This window comes from Orussus abietinus, unplaced genomic scaffold (genome assembly GCF_000612105.2).
Source record: "Orussus abietinus isolate OABI.00-Male unplaced genomic scaffold, Oabi_2.0 scaffold52, whole genome shotgun sequence".
Taxonomy (NCBI): domain Eukaryota; kingdom Metazoa; phylum Arthropoda; class Insecta; order Hymenoptera; family Orussidae; genus Orussus; species Orussus abietinus.
In genome coordinates, this window is record NW_019394235.1 from 200,849 (window position 1) to 227,664 (window position 26,816).

General features: G+C 45.2%; 1 protein-coding gene across 3 annotated transcripts; it reads left to right on the forward strand.

The window, feature by feature from the left end:
• The first annotated feature begins 376 nt into the window (after positions 1 to 376).
• Positions 377 to 26,816, forward strand: LOC105694274. 3 transcript variants are annotated; one of them, XM_012414786.1, is made up of 6 exons: positions 377 to 657; positions 22,030 to 22,263; positions 22,398 to 22,546; positions 22,796 to 23,526; positions 23,643 to 25,526; positions 25,666 to 26,816. In XM_012414786.1, the coding sequence occupies exons 2-5, from the start codon at positions 22,038 to 22,040 to the stop codon at positions 25,501 to 25,503; spliced, it is 2,967 nt and encodes a 988-aa protein (XP_012270209.1). In that variant the 5' UTR covers positions 377 to 657; positions 22,030 to 22,037; the 3' UTR covers positions 25,504 to 25,526; positions 25,666 to 26,816. The 3 variants fall into 3 exon arrangements, with proteins under 3 accessions (XP_012270209.1, XP_012270206.1, XP_012270207.1); XM_012414783.1 differs by having other exon boundaries at positions 23,643 to 25,487; XM_012414784.1 differs by lacking the exon at positions 377 to 657 and adding an exon at positions 20,061 to 20,131 and having other exon boundaries at positions 23,643 to 25,487.

The window sequence follows — 26,816 nt, forward strand, 5'->3', positions numbered from 1 at the left end:
CGCCGTAACTGCGCGATTCAAGAGCGCCCTTGAATCGTAATTAACGGGACCGGGGAAGTACTTGTCGCATCCTTTGTAAATTTGTATTTATACCCGGTGTATTTCGGCCCGGCATTACTCTATTCTCTAATGTTCTTCGTGATCGTATCTTCTACCGCAGTCTCGCGGCAAGTAGCGAATAAATGTGGGAATAATGGGTGCTTCAATAAGTGTCGGCCATATTGGCGGACCGTCCTTTGGCAACATTTGACCCTAGTAGTCCGGCGGCGCGGCTGGCGCTCGGCCTCCCCACTCCCCTCTCCGAGTCCACGTGCGCGTCGCCGAGCGAAGCACTGGCCGAGCACTCGAGTCAGTGTCGAGAGAGAATCGCAGCGAGTCGGTCGTGCGTCCCGAGTGACCCGAAGCTAGCAAGCCGGCCCGGCGCTGGATATTGGCGTTGCCGAGACACGGACCAGTTACGGTGAAACCAGGGTCAACGCGAGAGACGGAGACGCGACTTTGCGCACGGTCCCCTCGAGAGAGAGAAAGGTTAGGGCGCCACGCGGTTGATTATTGACGGAGTATCGGTACTTCTTTTCGCGGCTGAAATGTGTTCGTTTTGCGGACTCTTGTGAGCGAACTGGAGCATGCGAACTGCTGAGGCGACATAGCGAACAGGTGAGTGACTCCGAGGTTTTTACCGGTATTTACTTAAGGGTCTTTTTACTCTCGATCGTTGAGCCGATTCGTCGCGGAGGCCTTGCCGGCGTGCATGAATGGACCACTGTCGTGCCGGGCTGACCCAGTATTTCGTAAGACGACCCGTTACCGGTGGATATCTTGAAGGATAAGTCCACGTGGTCCCAAGATAACGCTCAATTAATTTTTAGATATTTTAAGCGCCGAGATATTAGGGCCTTGACGTTGCATCGACGTCGGTCGGTGGGTTGCCTCTTTGTTGGGAAACGCAGAAATCGCCGCATGTGGCGGGCGATGTGTTAATTATGTAGATAGTGTAGAGACTCCGAGCTCGTTAATAATTCTAAAGTTAAGAAAACTCGGACCGCTCTCCTCCACACTTATTCCTACTGTACACCTCGGAAGGTCGTGGAACAACGTCTGGTTGCTTAACCCCTCCTTATGAATAATGCATTTATTTTTAAATCACCTATATATGCATATATAACGGCATAACGTATTCACAGTAGGAAGCCAAGGAACCTTTGATTCTACAGGCGTCTTTACCTCTTTCGGACAATGTAACATTTTTTATTTAATTATTACTTGTGAGCTTCGCGAAGGCAAATTAGAACGTACGTTTTTCATATTTCTGTTGCACGTACTTGATTTATATATGGAAACGTTAATTAATGAAGGCAATTGATGTACTTAAAAATGTACGTACATTTAAAAAATGTTTCAGTATTATGTATTTTGTGTTAAATATGTTTAATTATTGAAAAGTATCGGTTACATCTTTTCACAATATTCATGTACAAACATGTTTTCCTCTAAAGGCTGCGATACTCGCGAATTTCCTAAGAGAATAGAATTTCACGGTCCATTGACAGTAGACAGATATGTCGGATAATTCTTGAGTTCAATGTGATCGGTTCGATGAACTATAGAGGCGATTTAATAACGGGTAAATTGAATATCGTGTTATTATGAGAAATGCACGTTTAATAGATCCAGCTTTTCAATTTCTATTGATCGGAAAATGATGGCCACTATCTCCTGTCTGATCCGATAATTCTGATAAAACTTTAGAACTTTTAATCTTAGTTTTTGGGCCCATGTAGTCAGAAAGGCTTAGGACTTCAGGGATTCTTTAAATCCTGGCAGCTTATGTATTTACGTCCCGTGAACTCGTGGTTTAAGACAAAGTTTTCACTACCGACAAAATCTTTCAGCTCAATAGTTTGAAAAGATATTTAATGTATTTGCATTAACTGTCAGTTCAACGAAATCACTTTACAAAGGATGAAAATCTTGATTCTAATTCATGTTAATGGTACGCTTAAGGTCATACCTCAGAAATGGTTTTAAGCCCTAGAGTATTTAGATAAAACTTAACCGGCGAGCTCATTAGCATAAGTGCTTAGGTGTAACTTCAGAAATAAGAAGACAAATTGCAATTTAATTGTCTAAATATTTAGAGCGGATGAATGGACAGTTTTTTTGATTCGTAATTTGCGTCAGTAGTAAACAATATTTTAATGGTAATGTAGTATTATTTATTGGGACTTAGAGATAATGGAATACACTTATTTTATTCGCAGGTACGGATTTAAGGGGAATCAATCACGACCTCGTACGAATGCATGGATTTAAAAGGGGCAAAGAATTATTCTATTGAACGCGTGTCGGTTTCAGGGGACTTTAGTCGCTACTTAAAGGGTTAAGGAAAGCACGACCGACGAGGAAGTTCTTTTTCACTCGCCTGTGGTCCTTCGTAAATCCCCCGGTTTAACGACGCAACAAATCCGACCTCGCGCCGCATAATGTTAGCGGACGTTCGCCCGAGGTGCCCACTTTTTTCGTGAGTCACACCATGCAAATAAGGGGATGGGGTGCAAACCTTTATGCACCGATTTTTACCGATCGCGGTTAAGAGAAGCCTTCTGTAAGCCCGTGATTTGCTCCGCCTCCCGGATCTCGTATTCATAAGATAATTTCGTATTTAACTTATTTCGCTCGAAAAAAAATTCGGCATAATTTGTCGAAGGGGAACAGGCTGATTAACGTGGGAATGGTTGCTCATTTTCTGGGCCTCAAGGGTTATTTTAATGACGGTCTTCCGGGCATCGTAAGCCTTTCTATTTGAACTTTTGAAAACTTTCCTTTTCCTTTGTCCGAGCTGCGATCGGTAGTGGTGGTCTTAACCTGGAAAATCGTTCAAATAAAGATTGAAGCCTAACCATGAGGTCGCGTTCCTGGGCTGTGAAAGCTGGGTCAATGCGAACCTTACAAGAATATACCCCTCGAAGGTCAGTTCTGTTTGGACTTTCCGAGGGTTGATCTTGCATATAGACCGGATTAGATGAAGCTATGGTCGCACGGTTAGGTCGAAAGAATGTCGAGAAGAACATGTTTACTAACCTGGTTATCTTGAGTAGTCTCGTATAAATGCCAAAATATGATAAATGTGTGAGATGGTATATCGAGATCAATTTCGTTTCCGGTACTTCGCTGTCTTTTACCTCTTAACCCTTTTAGTGCCGGAGGCCGATATATTGGCCCTCGCTGTACTGGCGAAAAGTGCCAGAGCCGATATATCGGCCCGCACCTTGTAATTTTGTTTATGTAATTTTCAATGAATATAGAAAAATTAGCGTCACTGTTTTATTCTCTATTTTGTCCTTAATACACCGCTTTCTGAATTATGTAAATATTGCTTTTCGTTTGGTTTTTACGAGCCTTTTTTCAAATCCTAGTAAAATCGTAAAATTCGGCCGGTTATCTTTGCATAAGCACCTTTTTCGCCCGGCACTAAAAGGGTTAAGGGGATGTAAAAGTAAAATCCAGGGGGTCGATCGTTCATGAAACTTTTCGCTGAACTGGGTGTAGCGAATCGTTTCCAATTTTACAACGTGAATATGGAGTCTATAAAGAAGATCCTGACACTCGTACAATTTTATTTCTTCTGCATAACGTTAAAAATATCTATAAACAAATTTAAAAAAAGATTGAAATCTCATGAGTGTCAGGACTTTCCTTATAGTCTCCATATTGACATTGTAAAGTTTAAAACGATTGGATAAACCCGGTTCGGAGAAAAGTTTCGTAAACAAAATCTCTTCAACGCCACTTTCACATCACCTTAAACGGCCTACACACAATGGTTCGTGATTCTCGATTTCTAGTGCGTCGATTCGCGTTAATTTATCAATACGACCAATGATACGCTTCATCGAGTCTTTATGCTTTCCTCAATTTTCACATCGTTTCCTGAGATCGGATTTCATTGGAACTGTGGTAATAAAACATGAAGTTAACAATACCACCTGAAATCTGTTTAAATAATTAATATATAGGAATTTAAAACATCAAAGAAATATGAAAGATATGTAAACGAAAAAGATATAAATGGATCCGAAGTAAAAGAAGGTTAATTGGATCGAATTGGAGGCAAATCTGTGACGATCACTCGTACGCATTGTACGACCCTGCTTAGATGCGACAAAGATCTCCTTTAAGGGGTTACACCACTTTGACCCACCCAAAGATTACGGTTTTTCAAGAATTTTTTTTTTAAGAATTAAAACGTTTTTATCCAAATTAAAGTACAGTAAGGTATTATACTACTATTAAACAACAAAATATTTTTTTTGTATTTCTTTTATTTACAAAAATGGCGGCTTGAAAGGCGATTTACCGAAGCGCTGCGAAAATCGATGATCATGCGGTGGGCACGATAACTCAGTCCAGGTTTAAGCTAGATCAATGAACCAAAAAGAATTAATTTCTGTAGCCCAAAAGCTAGCGAAATACGTAGCCGTTTTCAAAAATATGCATTTTGCACAAAATGGCATCAATTTAAAAGAAAAGATACGTATTTTGCCCTAAATTTCGTTAATTAATGTTGCATAAAAAATGCGAATATTAATGCATTGAAAAAACCATGCGTATTTTGCTAGATAAACATATCACGAGTAAAATAAAAAAAGAATCAAGACGATTGATTGAAAATTGGCGGAGCTAGAGTGCTCACCGATTTTTAAAATGTAGTTTAAATAAGAAAACGCGTTTAAGGTATAAACGCGTAAAAATTTTTTTGATTTCTCGAAAATTTCAGTGTTATAACCCCTGAAGCGTGTAAAGTTTTTCGTCGGCGATATACCCCGCACTGATGCAGACGTACCAAATCGAACGCATTGTTGCATACGCATCATTTGCACACGGACGTGCCACAAATGGCGAACCGTGCTTGCAGTAGAGAGCTTTTTCACACCGAGAAACATTGTAGAGTTTCGCGTCAAATACATGTATAAGCGGTATAAGTTCATTTTATATTCTTCAAGAATCTATTTTTCCTGCCGAAGGGCAGGTAGAGGCGTCGGCAGATATTGTCTTTGCATTTTCCGCCAGATTGTGAACGGTAGAAGGGATTGACCGGTACTCCTCGGCCCTAGGTCTTCTTAGGCCCAAAAGCGTACTACCTGGAAGTGTTCGCACGATCGGCTTACCTGAAGCCATAATTTCATTCCCTCGGCCAAGTACGGGCGGACACCTACCGTAGGTCGGCGGTGCCCACGGCCACGACTTACGCCCGCGTGTACAATATCGCAATAAACTTGTAGGTTTCCAAACCCAGGTCCTTCGTCCCTCGCATGGAAGTGCATTGTCGTCGGGTTTATACGGGATGGAGGGAGCGGAGGGGGGGTTCGTCCCGAGGAAAGGCGAGGAAGAAAAATTTTCCGGGTTCTAACCGTAGAGTCGCTTTACGACAGATAACGGTAACTCGAAAACGAATGCATTCAAAATGCAAAACGAATGCCGAATTTATCGATCTCGATTGGACCTCTATCGTGTAGAAACAAAGATTTAATTTGTTTGAGAAAACGTTTCGATTGAGTGAATTAAGTGGTAGATCACTTATTCGAACTCGTTCTCTTCGATCAGGTAAAGTGTTTTGATTAAATCGTTTTGTTAGATTTAGAAAATATTTTAGTCGATAAACGAAGTTTTGGTTAAATGTTCCGAATTACTTCAATATTTGGGGTGATTAATCAAAAGTTATTGTCTAAAGAATTTTGTCACGTTAAGCAATATTTGGTTGTCCACGTGATAAACATATTATATGGTTGAATCTGCAAAAATTGTATCGATTTAACGAAATATGTGTCTCCGGGTAAATCAGGAGGCTCGGTAGCATCTCGGATGAGTTCATGACTTCAGTGAACGGTACGTTTCTTTACTCTAAACGTCGCTCTAACGAGGATTTGATGTTCTTCAAATGGCCAGTACTACCGTAAGAAGACTAGTAGTTTTTTTAACATACGTGAACGGCTTTATTCATTTTTTCTCTTTAATGTAATTCTCTAGTCTGTTCATCGCGAAGTTTGCCAACAGAATTTTCACTCTCGTTTAATGAACTAAGAACCTCAAAGTCCACATTCCTCGTTGAAACCTCGAAATTTTCGAAAGGTCTCAATCGAACCGAAGCTTGAAAAATCTCAAAATGGAATGATCGTTCATTTTATGCAAGTTAAACCTGAAAATCCACAAATTATTACTTATCGGAGAAAGGCGGACAAAAACTAATTGGAAAATATATTGGAAACGTGAGTTCATTGCATTACTGCATTTATGAAAGGTAAAATATTAAAATTACAATTTGTTAATAATTTATAGAAAATTTGATTCCCGTGAAATGAAGGGCCTCGAGGACGAAGCGAGGCTCAACTGTGTGTATGCAAATTAAGGTTTCCGAGATTGAACCGAGTCCCGATTTAATTGCTCCTTTGCCCCGCACACCTACCGAATTTTCGCGCAAAGGTAAAGCAATATTTTGAATCGATGAAAAATTAATTTCCAATTTGAAGACAAGTTTTTCTAGCGAGATGTTTCTTCGGTCTGGACGCTATTGCGGGATCGAAGATCGGTCTCTCGGGCGCGCTGGATCCGCCGTATTATCGATGATATCGATGAGAAAAGCAGATAGTCCCTCCTCGGCGGATACGACACGTCGCGTCGCGTGCGTCGGCGTCCCTGCCTTCGCACGGTCCGTCGATTTGTTGATCGTTGTGACGTCATATCGGCCGAAACCAGTGTACACGGATTCGGAGCCCCTCGGCGGGGAAGAAGGAGCGGAAGAGGAGCACCAGAAGTGGTCACAGCTCGGCGGTATCGGGCACTGAACTCGCGGAATCGAGTTCTCTTCTCCCTTGCTCGCTCGCGTTCGCTCTTCCTCCCCGCCTTTTACTCCTCTCGCCTTCTCCGGCGCGCCCGGACCCCTCGCTCTATATCTCTCTCGTACATCTTGTACCGTCTACCGCGGCCGCGTCTATCCACCCGTTTTCGTCCCTTTCTCGGCGCAGCGTCATCCCAAGGCCCGAGAAACTCGACCGCCTAAAGACTCGCGCGATGGGTTGTTCAAATTGCGAGATGTTTTTAGCACCTTCGCTCCACCACTGGAAGTTTGACGGATTATTTCGCAGAGTCCGCAGCTCGGTGAGAAGTGGTTCGGCAGGAACGTCGTCCTCGGATACGAGCGATTACTTGCCTCGGCACGTAAAAAAAAAAGACTTTATACGTTGAATAAAATCGTCCGATTGGCCGGATTTGGTGGAATGATAATTTGACCGAACACGTTTGCTTCGATCATCTAAAGGGTTCTCGTTAAATCGTTTTGATAATTGTAGAAAATATGTTAGAAAATGCACGAAATTACACGAAATTACTTTGATATTCGAACTCGTTTGCTTCGATCATCTAAATGGTTTTCGTTAAAGCGTTTTAGTAATTTTAGAAAATATGTTAGAAAATGCACGAAATTACACGAAATTACTTTGATATTCGAGGTGATCTACGACATTTGACGTGGTCAACCAGAAAAGATTGACCAAAGAACTTCGTCACGCGAGCAAATATTCGGTTGTCCATGTGATAACCATGTTTCATGGTTGAACCAACAAAAGATTCACCGATCGAGTCAAATATCTTCCCGCGCGTGAGCTAGACTTACCCGGAGTGGATCGTTCAAACTAGTTGCTCATGCTTTGTGAATTCGGTGTTCCGAAAATGTATACATTGTACTCGGGAGGTTCCATCAGGGGCTTAGGCACATTTGATGGAACCTCCTGAAAATTCAGGAGGAGAGTTAGGGTCCCCTTCCAGGCCATTTCAAAGTCCACGAGTTTTCGTCCAAAGTGGTCCTTCCAGAGACGTCGGTTCCCCTTAAGATCCCCTTAAGGTCCCCTCGCAGGAGTTAAGGTACCCCGAAATCGCGTCTCGGGGAAAGTCTCGCTCCTGTAAGGGAATCGATACCGCGAGAAAGAGCTCCGTCTTTAATTGCCGCGTAAACAGATGCTCGGTGCAGACACGCGAGCGCCTCGTTAGCCGCTTCCGGCACTGCCGACTGGCCGAGGGAGCCTGGGAGATGTTCCAACACATTTTTCTAACGCCATTTTCCAATCGACGCCTAGCGATTAATGGACGGGGCTGCGTGGATAATGGATGCGAAGGGGCGGAAGGGCGGGCATAAGCCCGGGCGCGCTCGGAACCCGAGTTTCACCGTCAACCGGGAACAAAGGGAACCCCTTTACCTGGTCGCCGGCTTAATTGCGAAAAGTCGGCAATTCGACGGGGACCCCCGGCACACCTGACCCGAGAGTATACTTGCCGCCTGGCCCTGGTAACCTGCCGTGGGAGAGGGACCCTCCGGAGTGGAACTCGCGCTTTCAGGGGCACGTCCCGAGGCGCGTCCTTAGAGCAGATGTCGCTCGTCCTGCCGGCTCTTTGCGGGTTTCTCGCCGTGCTTGTGTTACCGCTCCCACGCCCATAAGGTCGTCGTTTAATGTTCCAAATTTGCCGGGAAAAAAGGCCGCCTATAGGATTACGGGGATTGAGCTCTAGCTCGATCTTGTGCCGCCAGCTGCGCGGAGCTGCCTGTTTATTTGTCTTAAGGAGATCGTTTAGAGGCTCCGATCCAGACCGTTCCTTGGTGGGCTTCCTTTTCGTCGTGATTCGTTCTTCTTGAAAGATTGGAAAGTCTACGGAGAGAGATCAACGGAAGGGAGTGTAGATTAACAAGTCAGGGGCAGGGAAGTGGTTTTAGAAAATTTGTCTCTTGGTTATTGTTATTACCTGGGGACATTAAATTATTCACAACCGAACATGAGGTTTTGGATCATTTCGTCCTATCCGAGATGTCACGGAACGAATGCCAAACTATACAGGGTGTAATAGAAATGGTGAACACGGTTTATACAGCGCTAACCTTGTTGAAAAAGGAGGCGAAAACTTCGTTAGGGAGCGCGATTGATTAACTCGGTTTCAATTAGTTATTACACGAAAATGATGTACTGTAGAAAAAAATAGTATAGGACTTTTCGACTGCTTTTTCAACAAGGATAGAGCCGCATAAACCGCGCTTACCATTTCTGCTACACCCTGTATATTCATTGTTCGTCGAACCTTGCGTTTGGTTACGAACTGGCGGGGGATACGTAGTTTGTCATTAGTTCTGTGGCCTTTCCGACTGCGGGAAGTGGTCCAGTCGGTACGAGACCCCAGGATTGAAAACGTTACAAGGTACTCTCTGGTGCCGATTTAACCTAGGGAGTGTCGTGATCGACGGGCCAATTTTCATCGACGTTAGTCGTCGTAATTAGCGTTGCTTCGTTTACGTTGGGAACTGGGTTGCACGCCGAGATTTTCCGTTCGTGACGAGCCCGAGGAATTGTATAAGTTATTCTCGAGCGAGCGCCCATTCGGAGCGCGTATTCGAGCTTTTGGAGCATGTCTTCTTTTTATTCCTCTTCTCTTTCCTTTATTCCTTAACGAAACGCGACCGAGTTATAAGGCTCTCTTAAGCCGCCATTACGATGTTCTTCGCCAGAAAAGAGATTTGTTCCGCCTGTTAAGTGTACGTCCACAGCTCCGAGAAGGATTTACGTTCGCTGAAAGTCCCCTAAGCGACTCTTCGGCTCAAAATCACAAGTGGCGTCACTTTGATACGATTCTGGAATCTGCATCTCCAACGTACTAAAAAATCCACGCGACGCCGAACTAAATCATAATTACTGTTTATGTTCATAAATGTACCACACCGAGCCCCCGCGATAATTCTCCAGTCGACGCTTTTTGGCTCCATTTATCGAATTTACTATCCTGGCTCGGATTTATAAATAAAGAGGTATTTCGCGCGCAAGAGGAGCCGTGGCGACGCGGAAAGTTGCGGTAATTTCGGCGATAAAAACGCCTGAATATGTCAGCGGGTTAATTCCCCGTGATAAACACGTAGTCTGGTCGTTTGATCGGTAGCCCGAGGCGAGCGAGTGCTCCTGGAGGTTCGACTTCGGTCGCCGATACGAAATCGGTGCCACGGGTATTTCGGTCGCTGGCTGGTTCTCCGGTCGGTTGGTCGTTTCGCTGATCCTTTTTTCGACGTCCCGTAGAAAGTAAAACTCTGGCCACGGAGCTGTCCGCGAATGGTCATCTGACACACATTCGCCGAGGCGGCCTCTCGCATTCGAGGAGGCCTCTTCGGGGTCTCTCGAGCGCATTCGGTAGCGATCACGATGACTTGTTCGCTTTTGCGGTCGGAACTGTGGACGATGCAGTTTGTACGCGCAAGGTAGGCCGCACACCAAAGACGCATGCAGCGAGCCCACCGCATTTATTTCGCCACGTGAAACACTTATTGCAAATGTAGCGTAATCACGCACACCGGGTTTGCACCGCATTTGTAACCAAGGTGTCATCTGAAGGAGACGATTTTTATAATTTGCCAAAAGATAAACGACGTTATTGGATTTATCGTTATGATCTTGATCGAGCAAATGTTGGCAATTTTAAGGTGTTAAGGGTCGTTCTATATATATATCAAAACGTAAAAATATTTATAAAACTTTTCGCCTAATTAGGTGCACCTAATCATATGAAACTTCAGCACGTGATTACGGAGACTTTAAGGAAAAACGCAATGCTTGTAAAATTTCAGTTTTTAAAAAAAAATCAGGAGACGCGGTAGCGTCTTGAGCCTAATATATGGTTTGTACTTATCCCAAAGTAGAACCAAGGACACGCAGTTTTTTGCTTAAAAGTAGAATGTTGTAGGCATCGCGGTCTTCTTAGGACCTCCATAATCACGTCCTGCAATTTCAAATGATACGGTGCACCAAGTTTGGAGAAAAGTTTTGTAAATATTTTGCCGTTTTGGTATGTAGACTGACCCTTCCATAACACCTTATGCTTGCTAAAGAATTAATAAATGACGAAGAAAAGTTTTATTATTATTAATAGTCGGAAAGTAAAAGAATATGGAATTATTTTTTGAAGGGATGTTTATAATTCTTGTACGTATTTTTGACGTGTTGACGTTGGATAAAAATTACCCAACTTCCGTGTAAGGAATTCCAAATCGTCCTTCATTTTTAACAACAGAGGTTAAATATTGAGTAGCAAGTAATGAACACGTTCAATTTTGCAAACGTGCGGTGTGCACGTTGTCTCGCAGCAAACGCATACCCTATGTGCGTAGATGCACTGAGAAAAAAAAAGGCATAGTACCAAAGAAACGTTGCATCCAATTTATCCGAGTTTATTTGAGTAAAATAATTATTCTTTGAATTAACATAATATTTCTTTGGTACTATTCAAAGAAATATTTCTTTGGTTCAATGACATATTGTATCGGTTTATAGATAAATATACAGGTGCATTTAATTCTTCTCGAAGAGTTTGTTGGGTGTTTTCTGCATGCGCTTCTGACTAAAAGGGGCACAACTCGCTGGATTTGTATTCCAGCCGGGTAACTGGAACACCTCGAGAGGGCTCGGTGCAATCGGATTTCGTGCTCGCGAGGAATCGAACGTTTCCACCGACGCGTTGTCAACGACCAATGGGGTCGATAGTTCCTTCGTAGAACGGTTTGACTCGCGTACGAAGACCGGAAAACCAGCGAGCTCTTCGCAACTGGATTGCCTGGGGGAAAATTAACAGTTGGCTGCCCCCCGATGCACACTCGGTGCACTTTCTGCCTCCACTCGCGTTTCCGAGTGTGCCGTTTCTGTTCTTCGGTTTCCCCGTATGCTCCGAAGCGGGCGAGATCATCGAGTCTTTGGCTGCCTACTTAGGTGATTTCAACGCTCGCAGAGGCGAGCGTAGAAAAAGGCGGTGCAGTGGTGAACGCTTTGCGGTGTGCACTCTAGGAGGGAATTTGCAGGACGCGATGCACCGGATGAAAGGCTTTATAAACGAAGAGTCGGCGGCCGATGGGACGATTAAATTATTATTTTGCGTTTTAATTCCTTGGCTTTAAGCGGTGGGTATCGTCCGTACCGTTTATTAATAACGGCGTCGTTAATATCGATTTCAGGGCTTTTCTTTGCACGGATTCTCACATGCGAAACTGGATTAGGGTCGCGGAAAAATGCGCATTCGTGGCGTGCACGGGTTGTCTACTGTTTCTAATTATATTGATAAATTGCGGTTTACCATGTAAGCCGTAACGAGAAATTATGGAGCAGCTCGTCGCGCCGCAGGTCGTGGGAGCCAAACGTGTTAATAGATTACGTTACTGACGTAAAGATAGCAGGTTGCACGCGGCAAGGTCGCGAGTGCGCGAGGAAGATGTACTTACAACGTTTCGTTCCTGCTTAACGTTGCAAATAAGTACGTGTCATTTCGGTGATGCGCCATTACGAATAATCATTCTCCGCGCTCGCGTAGAAAGGGACTCGTCGATCACGTTGGAGGTTACGTCTATGAGATTGGGTCCCCTCAACGGAGTACCTAACACGGTAATACCGTTTTACCGCTATTACACGATTATTGCTTTCGAATTTGTCAATTAGAAACGATTTCCCTTCAACGTCTTTTTTTTCTTTCTTTATTTTCTTTCAAGAAGCATACCTCGCGGAGAAGTTGTACCACTTGTCTCGACCGTTACTTTAGCGAATCGCGAAGCAAACAGGGTCTCCTCTTTTCCTCTCTTCTTTTTCCCCACTTCTTTATCGGCCCCTTTGTCTCCCTCCCTTCCATACTCTGCGCGTTTTCGCGGGCCCGTCTTCGCACCTCTTTATCCCCCCGTCCCTTGGCTCGCACCGCGGTTCTAAAAGTGCGGAATAACTGTAATGCACCTCGCATTACCTATGATCCCGGACCGTTACGCGGAATGGGCGAGAGCTATCGCGGCCGCGGACGTGCCGTTCGCGAGAGAGGCGATACACGCGACCTAGAATCGTCTGGGTCCCGAGGGGATCCAGGAGGGATCCAGGAGGGATCCAGGAGGGATCCAGACGGGATACAGAAATAGCGGGAGCGCCGCCGGAAATCCAGACTTCCTGCGTGCCCGAGGGAGACGCGCGCATCTATTCCGGGAGCAGATGCATCGCGAACGGGACTCGGGGGTGTCATGGAGAGACGTTTAAATCGGGATTGCAGGAAGATAGCGCCTCGGCCAGGAAGTCACTCGAAAGGCTCCTCGTCGCATTATCGACGAACGACCGTCAATGTGGCGCCAGAGGTAGACCGGATGTCGGGCGGTTCTTCCTGTTTACTATTTTTTTTATCGGTAGCCGTTGTACCAATGTTTCCGTTAAACTCGAGACGTTTTTCTACTTGTTTCTCTAAAAAATAAAATAGTTAAGATTCTTGATGACGACTTTTGGTGGGGACGAGGTGGGATCGTTAGGTATGTTCAGCCTTCTTATTACACGGTTGACACTTAACACGGTTATATCGAAATCGGGTTGCGTCAAACTTAGACCTGCGATCCAAATCAGGGGAATGCATTTCGTGTTATAACGAAGCCGGTTCTCGGAGTACCATGGTATACCTACCGAAAATGCGTTGAGCGAAACTTCGAAACATGTATTTCAACCAAAACAGCGTGATGGAAAAATTCTGGACATATGAGGGATGTTCAAGTCCATCGAGTCGTATTACGTGAAAACTGTTATAGTAATGCCGGGTTGTAGGCGGTTGCCGTTGGATTTTTTACCGGTTTGCGTCGTGGTATATCGAATCCGGGTCTTCGGAGTGTCTATCGTGGTATGAGAGGTTTCAGGGTACATTCTTCAGATTTTGTCCGGCATTGCCTGTAAATCGAGGGTTTGCTTTCCACTCGGTTACACGATCCCGGGATTACGGAGCGTTTCCAGGGAGGCTTCCGTAAAATGCACCTGCGACCGTCGTATGCAGTTTTCCCGGCGCCGAGGGAGCCGATCCTGGACCCGCTCGCAGGATCGCCATTAACAACTTCCCATTCAGCCCCCTCGAAGCGTGGAGCTTAATTTTTTGTCCCGCCACATTGTACGGCTCTCACAATGAGCTCCTTGGGCACCTCCCAGGGACCGTCTCTCTCGTCCTCTCGGCGTCGTCTCTTTCCGCCCCTCTTCGTCGACCTCTCTCTGGCCGCGTCCCGTCTCGCTCGGCCGTACATTTCTCGCGGAAAAATCCGACTCCGCCTCGGTAGATGTGCAAGTGATATGCACTTATACGGCCTGGTCCGACACACGTGTGGGCACGCAACGAGATTTTTTTCCCCTATCTCCACACCCTGTTCTCTCTCCGTATCCCGCGCGAGCTCCGCGACTGCCCGTATCATGTACCGGGTGACCGGACTTGAAGGAAATCTCGATCCTTCTGGATTTTCCACGGAGAAGCGGTACATTCTTCGACTCTTCCAACGGTGCATCGGCGATGAAAAATGGCATTGGCTTTGTTCATATTTATTTATTTTTTTTATTCTTTCTGGAAGAAGCAAAGATGCTCCCCTCAAGAGTCGACGACTGAACGGTCAGACGATCCCGAGTTATGCAGCGATGCTGCAACCGGTCGCAAAGAGTTATCGAGGCACTGAGTCATCGTGTCGTCGCTCGGAAAAAAAGAGAGCAAAATCCTGGAATGCCCTGGAATGTATTATATTATGAGAGTTGGGTAAAGAGAGCGAAAAGTCGTTTAACTCCGCATAACCGGAATCTGTAATAATCGAATTGCTGGGGTATCGAAATCGACTCGGCTCGTGATCTTGAACGCATATGCGGAGGATGTCATTGGACTCGGTAATTTAACGGTTTTTCGACGTTTTCCAATTTTTCGGATTTAGTTCCGTTGGTTTAATTAAGACCGCAGTTTGGTTTTAATGCGGCGGCTCGAAAATGTACAGGTTTGTGGGATAGAAGACATTTTATTTGATCTTATTTTCCGATTGTCGTTCTTGTTTCGATGTTGCGTTGTTCTGTCAGCGATGTTTTCCAACCGTCGTCTAACGTGCCCCGCGTTATTTCCGTATAAGGAGAGATATCGATTATTTGACTTAGGAATTAGCGCGACATCTATAAAAGAGCCGCGTCTTTCGAGGAAGAGTCTCTTATCCGTGGAGTCAATCGAGAACGGCGAGTCGATCAAGAGTTGCGTTTTTTAAACAAATTTGTCACGTTTATTAACTTCTCGTGACGGTGTATTAGATGTTCGGAACGTTATTGTGATTTTTGCCGTTTGATTTAACGCTTTGTTTCCAAATGAAGTTGTTTTCCCTTTACGTACATGCTATATACTGCTTAAAGCGCTGTTTTCCCTTAAATTATTGATAATAATAATTGTGTTTTAAATATTATTCTTTTTGTTTTATTATATCAATGGTCGCGGATCGTGCAGAATGCTCTTGATAATTGACTTTTTTTGTCTCCGTCACGGAACTTTTGCAACCACAATTTCACTGTGGGGCAGATGCATCATTAGGCTCGATTCAAAGGCTAAATGTATCGTCGAATTTGCGAGCCACCACAGCTGCCTTATGACCTATTTTGAACTCATACAAGAAAATCACCCGAATTTGTTTTCGTTCCGTCTTTAATTAAAAAAAAAAAATAAAACAAATTGATATTTAAAACACAATTATCGTTATCAGTGTAGGGCTAAGTTTGCGTTGTAAAGCGTTATATAGCATGAATATAATAGAAAAGCAATTTTATTTGAAAACAAAGCGCCAAATCTTGAACAGCACAAATGGCAGTAACACCGTGGACAACCTAATATCAAGATTTTTCCGTTTTTGTTAACGGTAAAATCTGCAACCTCGTATCGAACAACCCGATAAAATAAAATCTTAATTATATCCCCCAGATTTCGGAGTTTTGCACAAGAAAGTACCTTTGCCCTAATTGCTTAAAGCGTATGTAGCATGTGAAATAGACATTTCTCCGGTTTAGTGAATACTCTTCGGCGTGCTCTTCGCCTCGCCCTAAATGCTCCGCCGCGCGGCTGAATTCATCGAACGCGGCTTACATATGTATCTTCTTAAACGACTTTTACAACGGTCATTTATCTTTTTGTTGCATCCAAGTTCGGGATGGCAGATGCCCGGATAGCTAAATGCATTGACAGAGCAACAGATGTCTTCTCAATTGCTGCGACGCCCTTAGGACGGCCAAAAGACGTGGGGAAACATCGCTCGGGGAGCCTCGTCGATGATGGACTAGGTACTAGACGCTAACGTGTCGTGAAGGGGACGTTGGCGTGCGTAGGAACACTTTGGGGTCGGGAGAGGTGCTAAACGAGCGTGAAAACAAATCCTGTCAAGTGATTTGATCACAATGCTGGCCCACTCATTCTCCTTGACGAGACGTACCGCTCGAAGTTGATCGCTGGTACGTGGGATAAATTCTTGTTGGCCAAACAGAGGGTGAAAAGGCGCGTTTTAATTAAGGAGGTTTCCGAACCTAGGGTCGTCGTAATTTTATGTTAGACTGGCGTTTGCCGCGATTTCCGGGAAAGGTGCTAAAGAGTTTCGTCAAATAGCTTCAAGCCAGTTGACCACGGTGTTAACTTACTCTTCGATATGAATGAGAGGTATCGCTTGGAACGGCGCTGCCGTAAGTGGGTTAAACACTTGTCACCTGATGAAGGAAAGAAAAAATGATGGTCCAATCGTTGGGACATCCCGGTTCCGTTTCGTTTTTATAGACATCGATGTCCCCCTGAATCGTGGGCCCTCCACTTCTCTTCCGTCTGGTGAAGCCGATGGATGAATTTAATGTCTCTTAGACGATCGAGGCGTTACAAAGTAACGCTCTAATTGAAGAGACAATTAATCGTTGCACTTTTTGGTCGCCATTCGGATTTTTGCTCAAGTTTCTCGGGAAAGGCTCAAAAAGTGCCGTGAAATCGTGTCAACCGACTTGACCACGGCGTTAACCCACTCTCGGGCGTAAACGACGTATCGCTTCAAGCCGAAGAGGCAAAAAGTAGGTTAAGCGCTTGTCAAGCAGTGAAAGAGTCAAAAAATTATGGTTTAATTAGACTTTTCGGTTTGGTCTCGTTCTTTCCAAAATGATGGGGCTTTTAACCCCTTTGGCGCTATGGACGAGCAAACGCGTTCAACATTTGGCACACTGAGACTTATACGTGTCCATGAAAGTGGCCCATATGTCAACGGTGCGGTGCATCGAATAGGACAACCCTTTGCGGTCGTATGAAGGGTTACGCCCTACAAAATACACGGAAATATACGGGTGTCCAGATGTATTACGATCGCAAAGGGTTGAACCTTCAAAATCTCGACAAAAGGCAGCACGAGCGATGCGTTGCTCGCCGCCGTGCAGCTGCACGTGGAATAAGATTTCCCGGTCTGCGTGGAAAAATCATAATTTAATTAAAGGAGCATCCCAGTTCCGTTTCGTTTCGGTATCGTCTCTCCGTTCCTCGAAATGACCGTCCCTCAATGTCGGTTCTGCGAAACCGAAGAAGGAAGCGACACGAGTGATTACACTAACCACTTTCTCGCGTTCGAGACGCCCCCGGGACGCCCAGGAAACGTAGGGAATGTCGATTGCAACTGCATCCGGCGGCGGAAGATACAGCCAGTAGGACGATGCAGCGGAGGCGCCACGTTGGCGGGCGTTAATAATGCAGAATACTGGGGCTGCGTGCCTTATCGCTGGGAAAAAATATCGAGAAGCGGACCCGCAAACAACGATATGCATTTCGCTACTAAAAACGATTAAACGTATGCGTAATAACTATAGGCTTTCTGATTGTGAAATATCGATCCAGTGAGTCCAATAAAATTAAAGTGTCCTAGAGAAAAACTAGAAAAGAGCTGGGGGAACGGAACCAAAGCCGGAAAGTGTACAACGGAGACCTGCTAAACACATCCGCATGAATTCTACGCTTTATCGAGCAGAGATATTTGGTTGTTCCTATTTTTCATTAATGATTAAATCATACCTAGGGTGAAATTGCAGTGGTTCGTGAACGATATTAGTTTGAAGTGGCACTTAGAACCCATGGACGCGCAGAACGCATGGAATCCGTACCCTGAATCGACCATGAAGACAACAGAAACGAAAAAGAAGATATAAAGAGGCTGTTTTCCAGATCTTCCTCCCTCGTTTACGCAGCGCAACGTCATGACAGCCACAACGAGGGGGAGGGAGAGAGAGAAATGAGAGTCCCTCTGTTCGTTCTCTTTTCATTGCATTCACGAGAATATGAAGAAAATGGTTGGGTGTACGGGGTCCATATAATACCCCTCCATGCAAGAAACCGTACCGTTTTGATCGCGCCGCCCCCGGGGCGTTAAGGAAGCAGGGGAGCCTTGATTGCAGCGCCGCATCCGGTGGCGGTAGTTCTAAATGCGGTATTTTACGTGAAAAAGAATAATAAAGGAAGATTATCGGTATTTTATTATTCTTAGTCTTTCGAGCCACCCTTTTCCCAAAGATTTACGAGAATATATAAATATTTATATTTCAAATACAATAAAAATAAACGTTCAGCAGGAAATAACTTGATGTTTAAAACTTTACTCTTAGTAAGTAATACCAATATACAGTTGACAAAGACTTGAGAAGCTTGGTGAATTCTAAGCCGAAATTTTTCTGTCCCGATATTTCACAAAAATTATCTAAGAAAAATCTATAGTCGTTTTACAGAAATTCTATATAATTCCTGACAATTATGACACTCCAATGATAAGTATATCTAGTGTGGTAGTGAAATTGTCGTGAACCTTGACTATGAGTTTTCTCATGAATTCTCGATGAATTCTAGCGTTATTTATGTAATATTATACGTTCTCCCGTATAAATTTACAGAGTATTTTCGAACATATTGTCGTACCCGGACATCCTGTGCACACTTATCTCCCAACAATCTTTTGTGTGTTTCTTGATAACAGTCAAGAGACTTCGAATAACAATTTTCAAGTCGGCGGTTCCTCTGTACTGACGTTCCCCGAAATAAAGAGCTATTTTTTGCATTTCGTTGTTCACTTATTTTACAAAATATATCTCGCGTCTTTGCCGAACCTATAGCCAGGGTTGAGTAATTTCGTGTTTTCGAGGTTTTTGACAAATATTACGTAAACCAAGTAGTTTACCGTAGAAAATTGTAGAAAACCAGTAAATTACGTTTCCAATGTAAAGGATGTTGCAGATATGCGATATACGGCATGCGCTAGGTTATGAACATCTTTTAACACATATGTAAACACGTAAATATTTGTACGGAATAGGACAATAATTTGGCGTTTGCGTTCCAAATTGTTTAGAATTTGACGTTTCCAATATGACGAATGCCACAGATGCACGGTGTATGTATCCGCTAAGTTTTATACGTCTTTTAGATATTACGCTCGCGTAGAAAACTAGGGACGTATTATACGATGTAATATACACATAGAAAACCACGTATATTACACCGTATAATGCGAAATCACCCAACCCTGCCCGGAGGATTTTGTCCTCGCCGGTCGCGCCACCCCCGGAAAGTTAAGGAAGCAGGGGAGCGTCGACCGCAGCGCCGCATCCGGCGGCGGAAGGTACCAAGCACGTCGCGAAGGTGGTGCCACGTTGGCGCGTAAGAGTGGGAGTTCGATCCGGCGAGAGGGGCCGAGGAGTCTGGTGGACCGAGTTCGTAGGAAGCGTCAACGCGGGATGGAATGCCTAGAAAGTGATCGGCAGCTCTCCGCTTCTCGGCCGAGAGCGAGCGCCGCGAACGATCTTGAAAGTCGGTGGAGGCGGCGATCACGCGAGTCGGCACCCGAGAAAGGAGCGCGCAATCTCTCTCGATCGTGAAAACGGCCTTCCCCGTCCTTATCCACGTGGGTCTCGTTTCGGACTAATTGCTGGCTAAGTGGCTCCGTCGCGGCTTATCGGTTTGATTAGAAGTCGACGGGGTTTTCAGCTCTCGGACGAGAAAAGGGGAGAGAAAAAGCCGCCGCCAATTAGATCGGCGTATGCGATTACGGTGCGCCGATGTTTTATCCGTCGTCGCTGCGGGATGTGACGGAACCGACGCGCCGTGTGGCCCCTAAACCACGTCCGGCGAGCTGTCGTTCTTGCCCGCGTTTTTGCGATGGCCCCGCTCGATACGTTTGGCACCTCGTTTGCGGAGCTCCGTGCAGAAGATGCCTCATATTCGCGTAACTGGAACTGCAACTTTCATCGGACGGCACCGGAGACATCGGGCACTCCCGGTAATTGGCCGAGAGCGTAAACGACGGCTGCTCGAAATACCCGGCTTCGAAGGAAATTGACCGATGCGTCTTTTACGGCCACCGGAGCCGCGCTCGCCCGAGAAAGTCAAAAATCGACGCGTTGAATCTACCTCTATATTTTCACGAATAAAAAATCTAGGAGAACGAAGCGGCTCGATGTTCTTTGCAAAAAGTTATTCTCCGAGGTATAATTGAATTACTCAAGCCTCGTAATCGCGCAAAACCCAATTTACTCCCGGGATGGAAAGGACCTAGTGGTCTTTTTAGGCCCACTTCGAGAAAGATTTCGTCAATCTCCGAGCCTAATGGGAGGGAAGAGAGGTCATCGGGATGGCAAGAAGTGCAGGGGAGAATAACCTGCGCTCACGATCGCCCGGAGAGTATCGCAATGGCGGAGGGTCGTTTCTTTCTCCTTTTTGCCCCTTCCCGGTCTACGTGGGCAACAATGTTGCGGCACTTCTGACTCACGCTCGAGTTTCGCCGATCGGGACCCTCGACGTTATCTTCTCGACTACATTGCCCGCGTTTTTCATTTCTTCCCCCCCCCCCCCCACGTAACGTTCTTGTCGCCCTCTCGGGCATAATACGGTGAGACACTTTATGCAACTTCGCTTCCGGAGAACTGGGTTAATCATTTCTGAGCTCCGATAGGTTTCCCATAGTCGTTAGTCTTTCAACGCTCGAGTACGTTTCGCTCGAAAGTATCTCGTGAGTACTTCGAGAGATTCCGCGTACATCATGCGTAAACGCACGTAATGCGACCATTCGAGGTACATTCCGAGAACAATACGTTGCACGTACTCATTGCCTCGGCGGAATATCCTGCGAAAGTGGCGATATTTTACGGGATATTAAAAAAATCGTAAGCACGTCCGTAAAACGTCCCACGCGAGTTCGTGGCGCATACTCGATTCCGCGAATACTCGTGGATGTTTAGGGAACAATGGGATAAGACTCGTGCTCTATCTCGGCATTCAGGGCTGATACAAATCGTCATTTCTTTAAAGAAGGAAAAAATCCTTGATTTTTCTAATCGTGATCGTAATCACGATTTTCTGAATATTTTTATCATTCGTATAAAGGCATTTGAAAGATCGGGTTAAATCAATGTTACTCAAAATTATCATAATTTGTTTCCACGAGTCGAGAACATACGAGTCACTATCTGATCATTCCCATTTTGCAGATATGTAGAAAGAAAAGTTTCTTCATACAAGCTTGTACATTAAAATATTAGGAACAGACCGTGCAATCAAAATGCATCCAAATTAGTATTCTTGTTAAACGTTACAACGGTTAAGCTCTATTTAATATGTTTACCGTTCGTTTGGAAATGGTGTTTCTTGATGTTTCTCTGCGCGTAAGGTTTTTTTTTACCCAAATATTTAAAGAATATCGGGCACTTCTATTTGTGCAAATAATGATTACAATTATAACATTTCATTTTTGTTTGCAGTCCTAAAAATCATGATCGTGTCGCTTGCTTACACCTTTACATATTATTTTTTATAAAAGCGGTTGTAGATACTCGAAACACATACCTAATGCTAATGACACGTTATAATGTAATTGCGACACACCTTGCTGGTTGTAACGTGCAACGTGTTTTCATAGTGGCACTTTCGACGCCCGCTCTCTCTAGTAACCAAAATGATAAAAAAATAAACATCAATGATTTCACTCGAGTTTTAAAATTAAAATCTCTTGAACTAAATAGATGATTTTGAAAAATGAAAATCAATTGATTAAAATCGATGATCTTAATATTAAGGTCGATCATACGAATTAAATTAGCTCATTTCTGTCGGCATTCGTTTCGTTTCGCAGCAGCCGGCTTATACGGGGAAAACTGACGGTCTTTTTATCTATGGTTCCAGGTGGCAGGATGAGACTGTTCAAGAGACGCTCCTCGGACCCCAGCCCCAAGCTGGTGTCGGCCACGCCGATCCCCCAGGACGGAGTTGCGGCCACGAGCGCAGCCAGCAACTCCGAGGATGCCAGGCACTCGGCAGTCGAAAAGAATTTAACGAGCGAAACGCCCGAGAACGATGTTGCCGCGGAAACCGGGCAGCGTACCTTGGCGCAACTATCGTCCGTTTCAGCTCGTAAAGGTATCCGTAGTTCCGGGGTGAATATCTCTCGCCGCGTTATTCGTTCTCCGTTGTCCGGCGGACTCGGGCTCTGCGCGCTGCAGCGAGTCGCGATCGAAAGCTCGACGGCATGACTTAAGTTCTTCCGGTTTCAGGAATCTCGACGTGGGGCCGAAAAGTCGGCAGGAGGTGGGACCAGCTGAAACGATCGGACAGCTCCGAGTTGCTCTCGGTCTCCGGACGAAGTCGGCGATGGAGTCCAAATCGAAAGAGCTGCAGCGACGTCACGGACGAGAAGGAGAAGGTACAAGAAATTCCGTTTCGAGTTTCTCTCTAAACCGCGGGCCATTAACCGGATCGGCTGGGTTTGTTGGTTTTGCTGGTTCCGCGTAACGCGATGGGCTAACATGGCGCGTGGGACTTCCGAGTCGACCCTTATGGGGTAGAGTCGACGCGGAAATCGTGGCTGCGAAATGTTGATGGTCGTTTATCAGCGCGACTGAAGTTCTCCGAGAAAACGGGTTGGACTGATTCGAGATTTCTCTCCCGTTAGGGGTGCAACGTTTCCTTGTCACCGGAGTACTCCAAGCCGAAGAGGATCTCCCGAGTGGAGTCTTTGAGGAACCTGTTTAGGATCGGCGAGAGGAGCAGCTGCTGCGACATGTCTTCGAAAACTGTCACCATTCAGGAGGAAGAAACGATTCACAATTACGCGATGGAGAAGGCTCTGAGCGAGGGGGCGCTGAAGAACGTTCCCTTTCGCGACTCCTCGGTCCATCGGGTGGATCGGGAAGCGCTGCACGAGAAGAAGAACCAGCTCAGCCGCAGCATCCAGGATCTGCAAGAGCAGCAGCGCGTTCTTGACTTTATCCTAACGAATCAGAGTATACTTAAGACCGAAGAGGGCGAGGCCCTGGCTCGGGACACTTTGGACAAAGTTAGGCGCAGCACGAGTCCTCGTCGTCGCGCGTGTTCAAGTTCCGAGAACACGAAGAAGGACATGCTCCTTCAACATCGCGTCAGCTCCACGTCACTTAAGTTGAATAAAGGCGAGACGTTTAAGCGATGTATCAAGTCCACTTCCGAAGTGCACCTGAACAAAGACTTGAACCTGGAGCGTTCAATGAGTTGTACGTCGGTGGACTTAAATAAGACCGTCAGGCCTGAGTCAACTACAAACGTCGCGTCTATTGAGACCAATAAGAACGATGTTACCTTACGAGCGCAAGTTGCCGTCAAAAGAAATCTGTTTGACTCGCACTCCTCTACCAACGAAGTCGACAAGTGAGTAATAAGACTACTTGAGTATATCGTCGGTTTGAAATGACACGTTCGATAACAATGAAATGGGTATATTTGTACCGACTACTTTGGTAATTAAATATGTTATTTTTTTCTAGAACCGAGGAACGGAAATCCGGGACGACGACTGGCCTAGACGACCTTATGAGCAACTTGAAACTGGGCTGCGACGAAAGCGGTTATGATTCCGACAGCACTAGGACAGGAGCCGATTCTCCCGACAGCGGAAAGTCCGTACCTCCCATGTTAAAGCCCCGCAGTTTTTCCATAACATCCGATGATTATCAAGGTATCGACCTATCCCTGCCGGTTAGCACGCCGAAAAAGAAGGGTGCCGCCCCCGGTACCAATGACACGGAAGACTGTCACGCAGAGGAGACAGGTGTCGGTACAGGTGACGCTTTCAATGATTCCGTTCGCACGGAAACCACGACCCTGGCGTACGATGACGACGATACCGATAGTTACGACGAAGACACGCTGGATGTATTCAATGAGCCGCCTTTTGCTGGGCATTTTGTGCAAACCTCGCCGAGATCCTCCTCCACGTTTCCGCGAACACCAGGACCTGGCACCAACGCGAAGAAAACGTCCTCGGGGGATTGCGCTAATTACGTTACTACCGCGGCCGGTATTCCACGTAATCCGGAAATCTATAATACTCCTACAAAACGACTACCGCTCCGGCTTGTGGAATCTGTACCTCTGTCGCAGAGAGTTAAGATACAGAATCTGCAAAAGGACGCAAAAGTTCAGGTCCCGGTTAAGGGCCGAAAGCTTTCCAGTGGTAGCTTGTTAAACCTCCTGGACAACGCTGCTTCACCTTGTAGGGATAGTCCCCCGGCGAGTAAAATATGTTCCGCTTTAGCCATGGACGTAGTTCAATACTACAGCCCTAAACGGTCCCGCGCGGTAATGGAATCGGATATCGGCGACGGGATTATCGTCAGGAATAAGGCCAAGAGGTCCATTCTAACAGCTCAGGCGCCTCCACCGGCTCCTCCACTGCCTCCTCCTGTTTCTGCATCGAAGCCATTGATTCGACGGGAATTGAAGACAATGAAACTTTTCGTAGAGAAGCCTGGGACCCTGGGTATTTCCATGGAGAAATGCGAAGCTGCGAGGCCGTTCTACGTTATTTCTAAAATAGATCCCAACGGCGAGGCTGCAAAGTCTAATCAAATACGAATTGGCGATGAAATAGTTCGCGTATGTGGACGCCGGTTGCGTGGAATGTCAGTCGCGGAAGTAAGACACGCTCTGAGAAGTTGTTTCGGATCCGTGGAGCTTCAGATCGCCAGGGAACCTACGTTCGTCTTTGGCGAAGAACCGGGAGACACTTGGGGAGATACCTTGATGCGGACAAAAAGCGACACCGATGTCTGGACTTTGAAGGAATCGGCTAATGATCGAACCTCAATGGAAAACTTGCCTAGTTTTGAAAACGAGGACTCCGCCGCTTGCATAATCGTGGGGGCTTTAACTAAAGATGGGAAGAGTGTATCCGTCAACACCATGAATCAACTGGAGAAGGTACGAGAGGATATCGAGCCGTCCAGCGAGCAGAAAATGACTGGGATGAAGAAATTCCAGATAGTAAAGAAGAAGAATCAAGCTACCGTCTCGCGTCCTCGAAGAGCCACGAGTCTTTCCATGGACCTGATCACCATTATGCTTGAAAAAGGATCTACAAAAAAGTTAGGATTTTCTATGGTCGGAGGGGCGGACAGCAACAAAGGCAAAATGGGGATCTTTGTCAAAAACATCATGGCCACTGGTCAGGCTGCGGAAGAGGGGACATTGAGAGTAGGAGATGAAATACTTTCGGTCAATGGTATCTCATTAGATGGGTTGACACATGCCGAGGCGTTGCAGACCTTCAAAACGGCGAAGTCTGGAAAGATGATCCTTCACGTGGGACGCAGAGATCCGACCCATAAACGGTTGTTCACCCGCTAAGACTAAAGAATTCGTAACCCTAGGTTAGTCTTTCTGTTCTGCTTTATTAACAAATCCTGTCGCTTCGTCCTTTGTTTTTTATCTTTGAACCTTTCCTACACTTGAGTCGTTTCCGTAGTCGAACGTTCTTTTTTTACTAATGTTTGCATTTCCTTGTTGCAGATATATTGTTCAGTCGAAGTCGTACGACTGTTTGGACAAACTGACAGAATGCGGGGAAGAGTGAAGAATGTTTAAACGAAACTTGACGTATTTAGTTTAGTTACTTGTGTACAGCGACTTTCCTCGGAGGATTATGTATATTTATCGAAGGAGAGGGATGTATATATTGTGTTTTCGTTTTCTTTATTTCGGTAACGATGGAGATTCTCGCGCCGAATCTTCGATGGAAGTTGTGATATTTAATTATTAATTATAAAGGAAACGTGATTCTTGTGTAATAAGTGTAAGTAAAGATGATTTATTTCAAGAGTCATGACTTGTATGCATACTATGATGGTGTTTAGCCCTTTGAAAACTGAAAAGTCTGCACATAATTTGCAGCGATATCGACCGATCATTTAGTTGGTGAATTTCGGTGTCCTACTTTCGTTGACATCTTTCTGATTTGACGAGCTTCGACATTTTCCGTTGCTTGCCAAATAGAAAATGAGCGTGTATTTCCTGGCCGCACGACTATAAATCTGAAAGTAAGGAACGCTGTAGACATTTTCAGTTTTCTTCACAAGGCTTTTGAACCGATTCACGTCGAGGATCCTATCGTATTATTGTAAGTTGTACAGTCGGATGAGCTTTTCCTGTTAGACAAGCGGTAAGCTAACATTGGAACACAGCTCCGTGTTACCGTGGCTAAACCTTAACATATGTTTTTATTTTGAAACATAGACTTTGCATAAGAGTAGCCACCGTACTATTCGGTACTTCAAATAGATTAATCTTGATGAGTACGTATACTCACTACTTGGATATACATAATTAGAATTAAGACGTGCTAGTGTAGATAATTATTCGTTAAGCTACCGAGACTGACCTTCGGAATGTCTACCTGACAAAATGCTGTGATACGGATTGTAGTCACATTAGCCGATACATCGTACAAATGGTACTTGTGTGCATCCCATGCCAGAAACTATGTCTAAGAATAAAGTGCATTTTGTTAACGCGAACCTGTTTCGCCTTTCGGTAGCATTGTCTCCACAGCACAGTTGCTAACTCGAGAATCAAATTGTGTTTCGTGAGATTTCGTGAATGTTCATTATAGATATTATGTTTCATCTTGTTATTTTGTTTAATAAAATGCGTCTTTTTCCGGA

Bases quoted from the DNA above. Each gene is read 5' to 3' on its own strand.
- LOC105694274 (XM_012414783.1), top strand. From the start codon at position 22,038: ATGAGACTGTTCAAGAGACGCTCCTCGGACCCCAGCCCCAAGCTGGTG. The intron at 22,547-22,795 runs GTACAAGAAATT...CTCTCCCGTTAG, and splicing joins TCACGGACGAGAAGGAGAAG to GGGTGCAACGTTTCCTTGTC. The intron at 25,488-25,665 runs GTTGTTCACCCG...TCCTTGTTGCAG, and splicing joins AGAGATCCGACCCATAAACG to ATATATTGTTCAGTCGAAGT.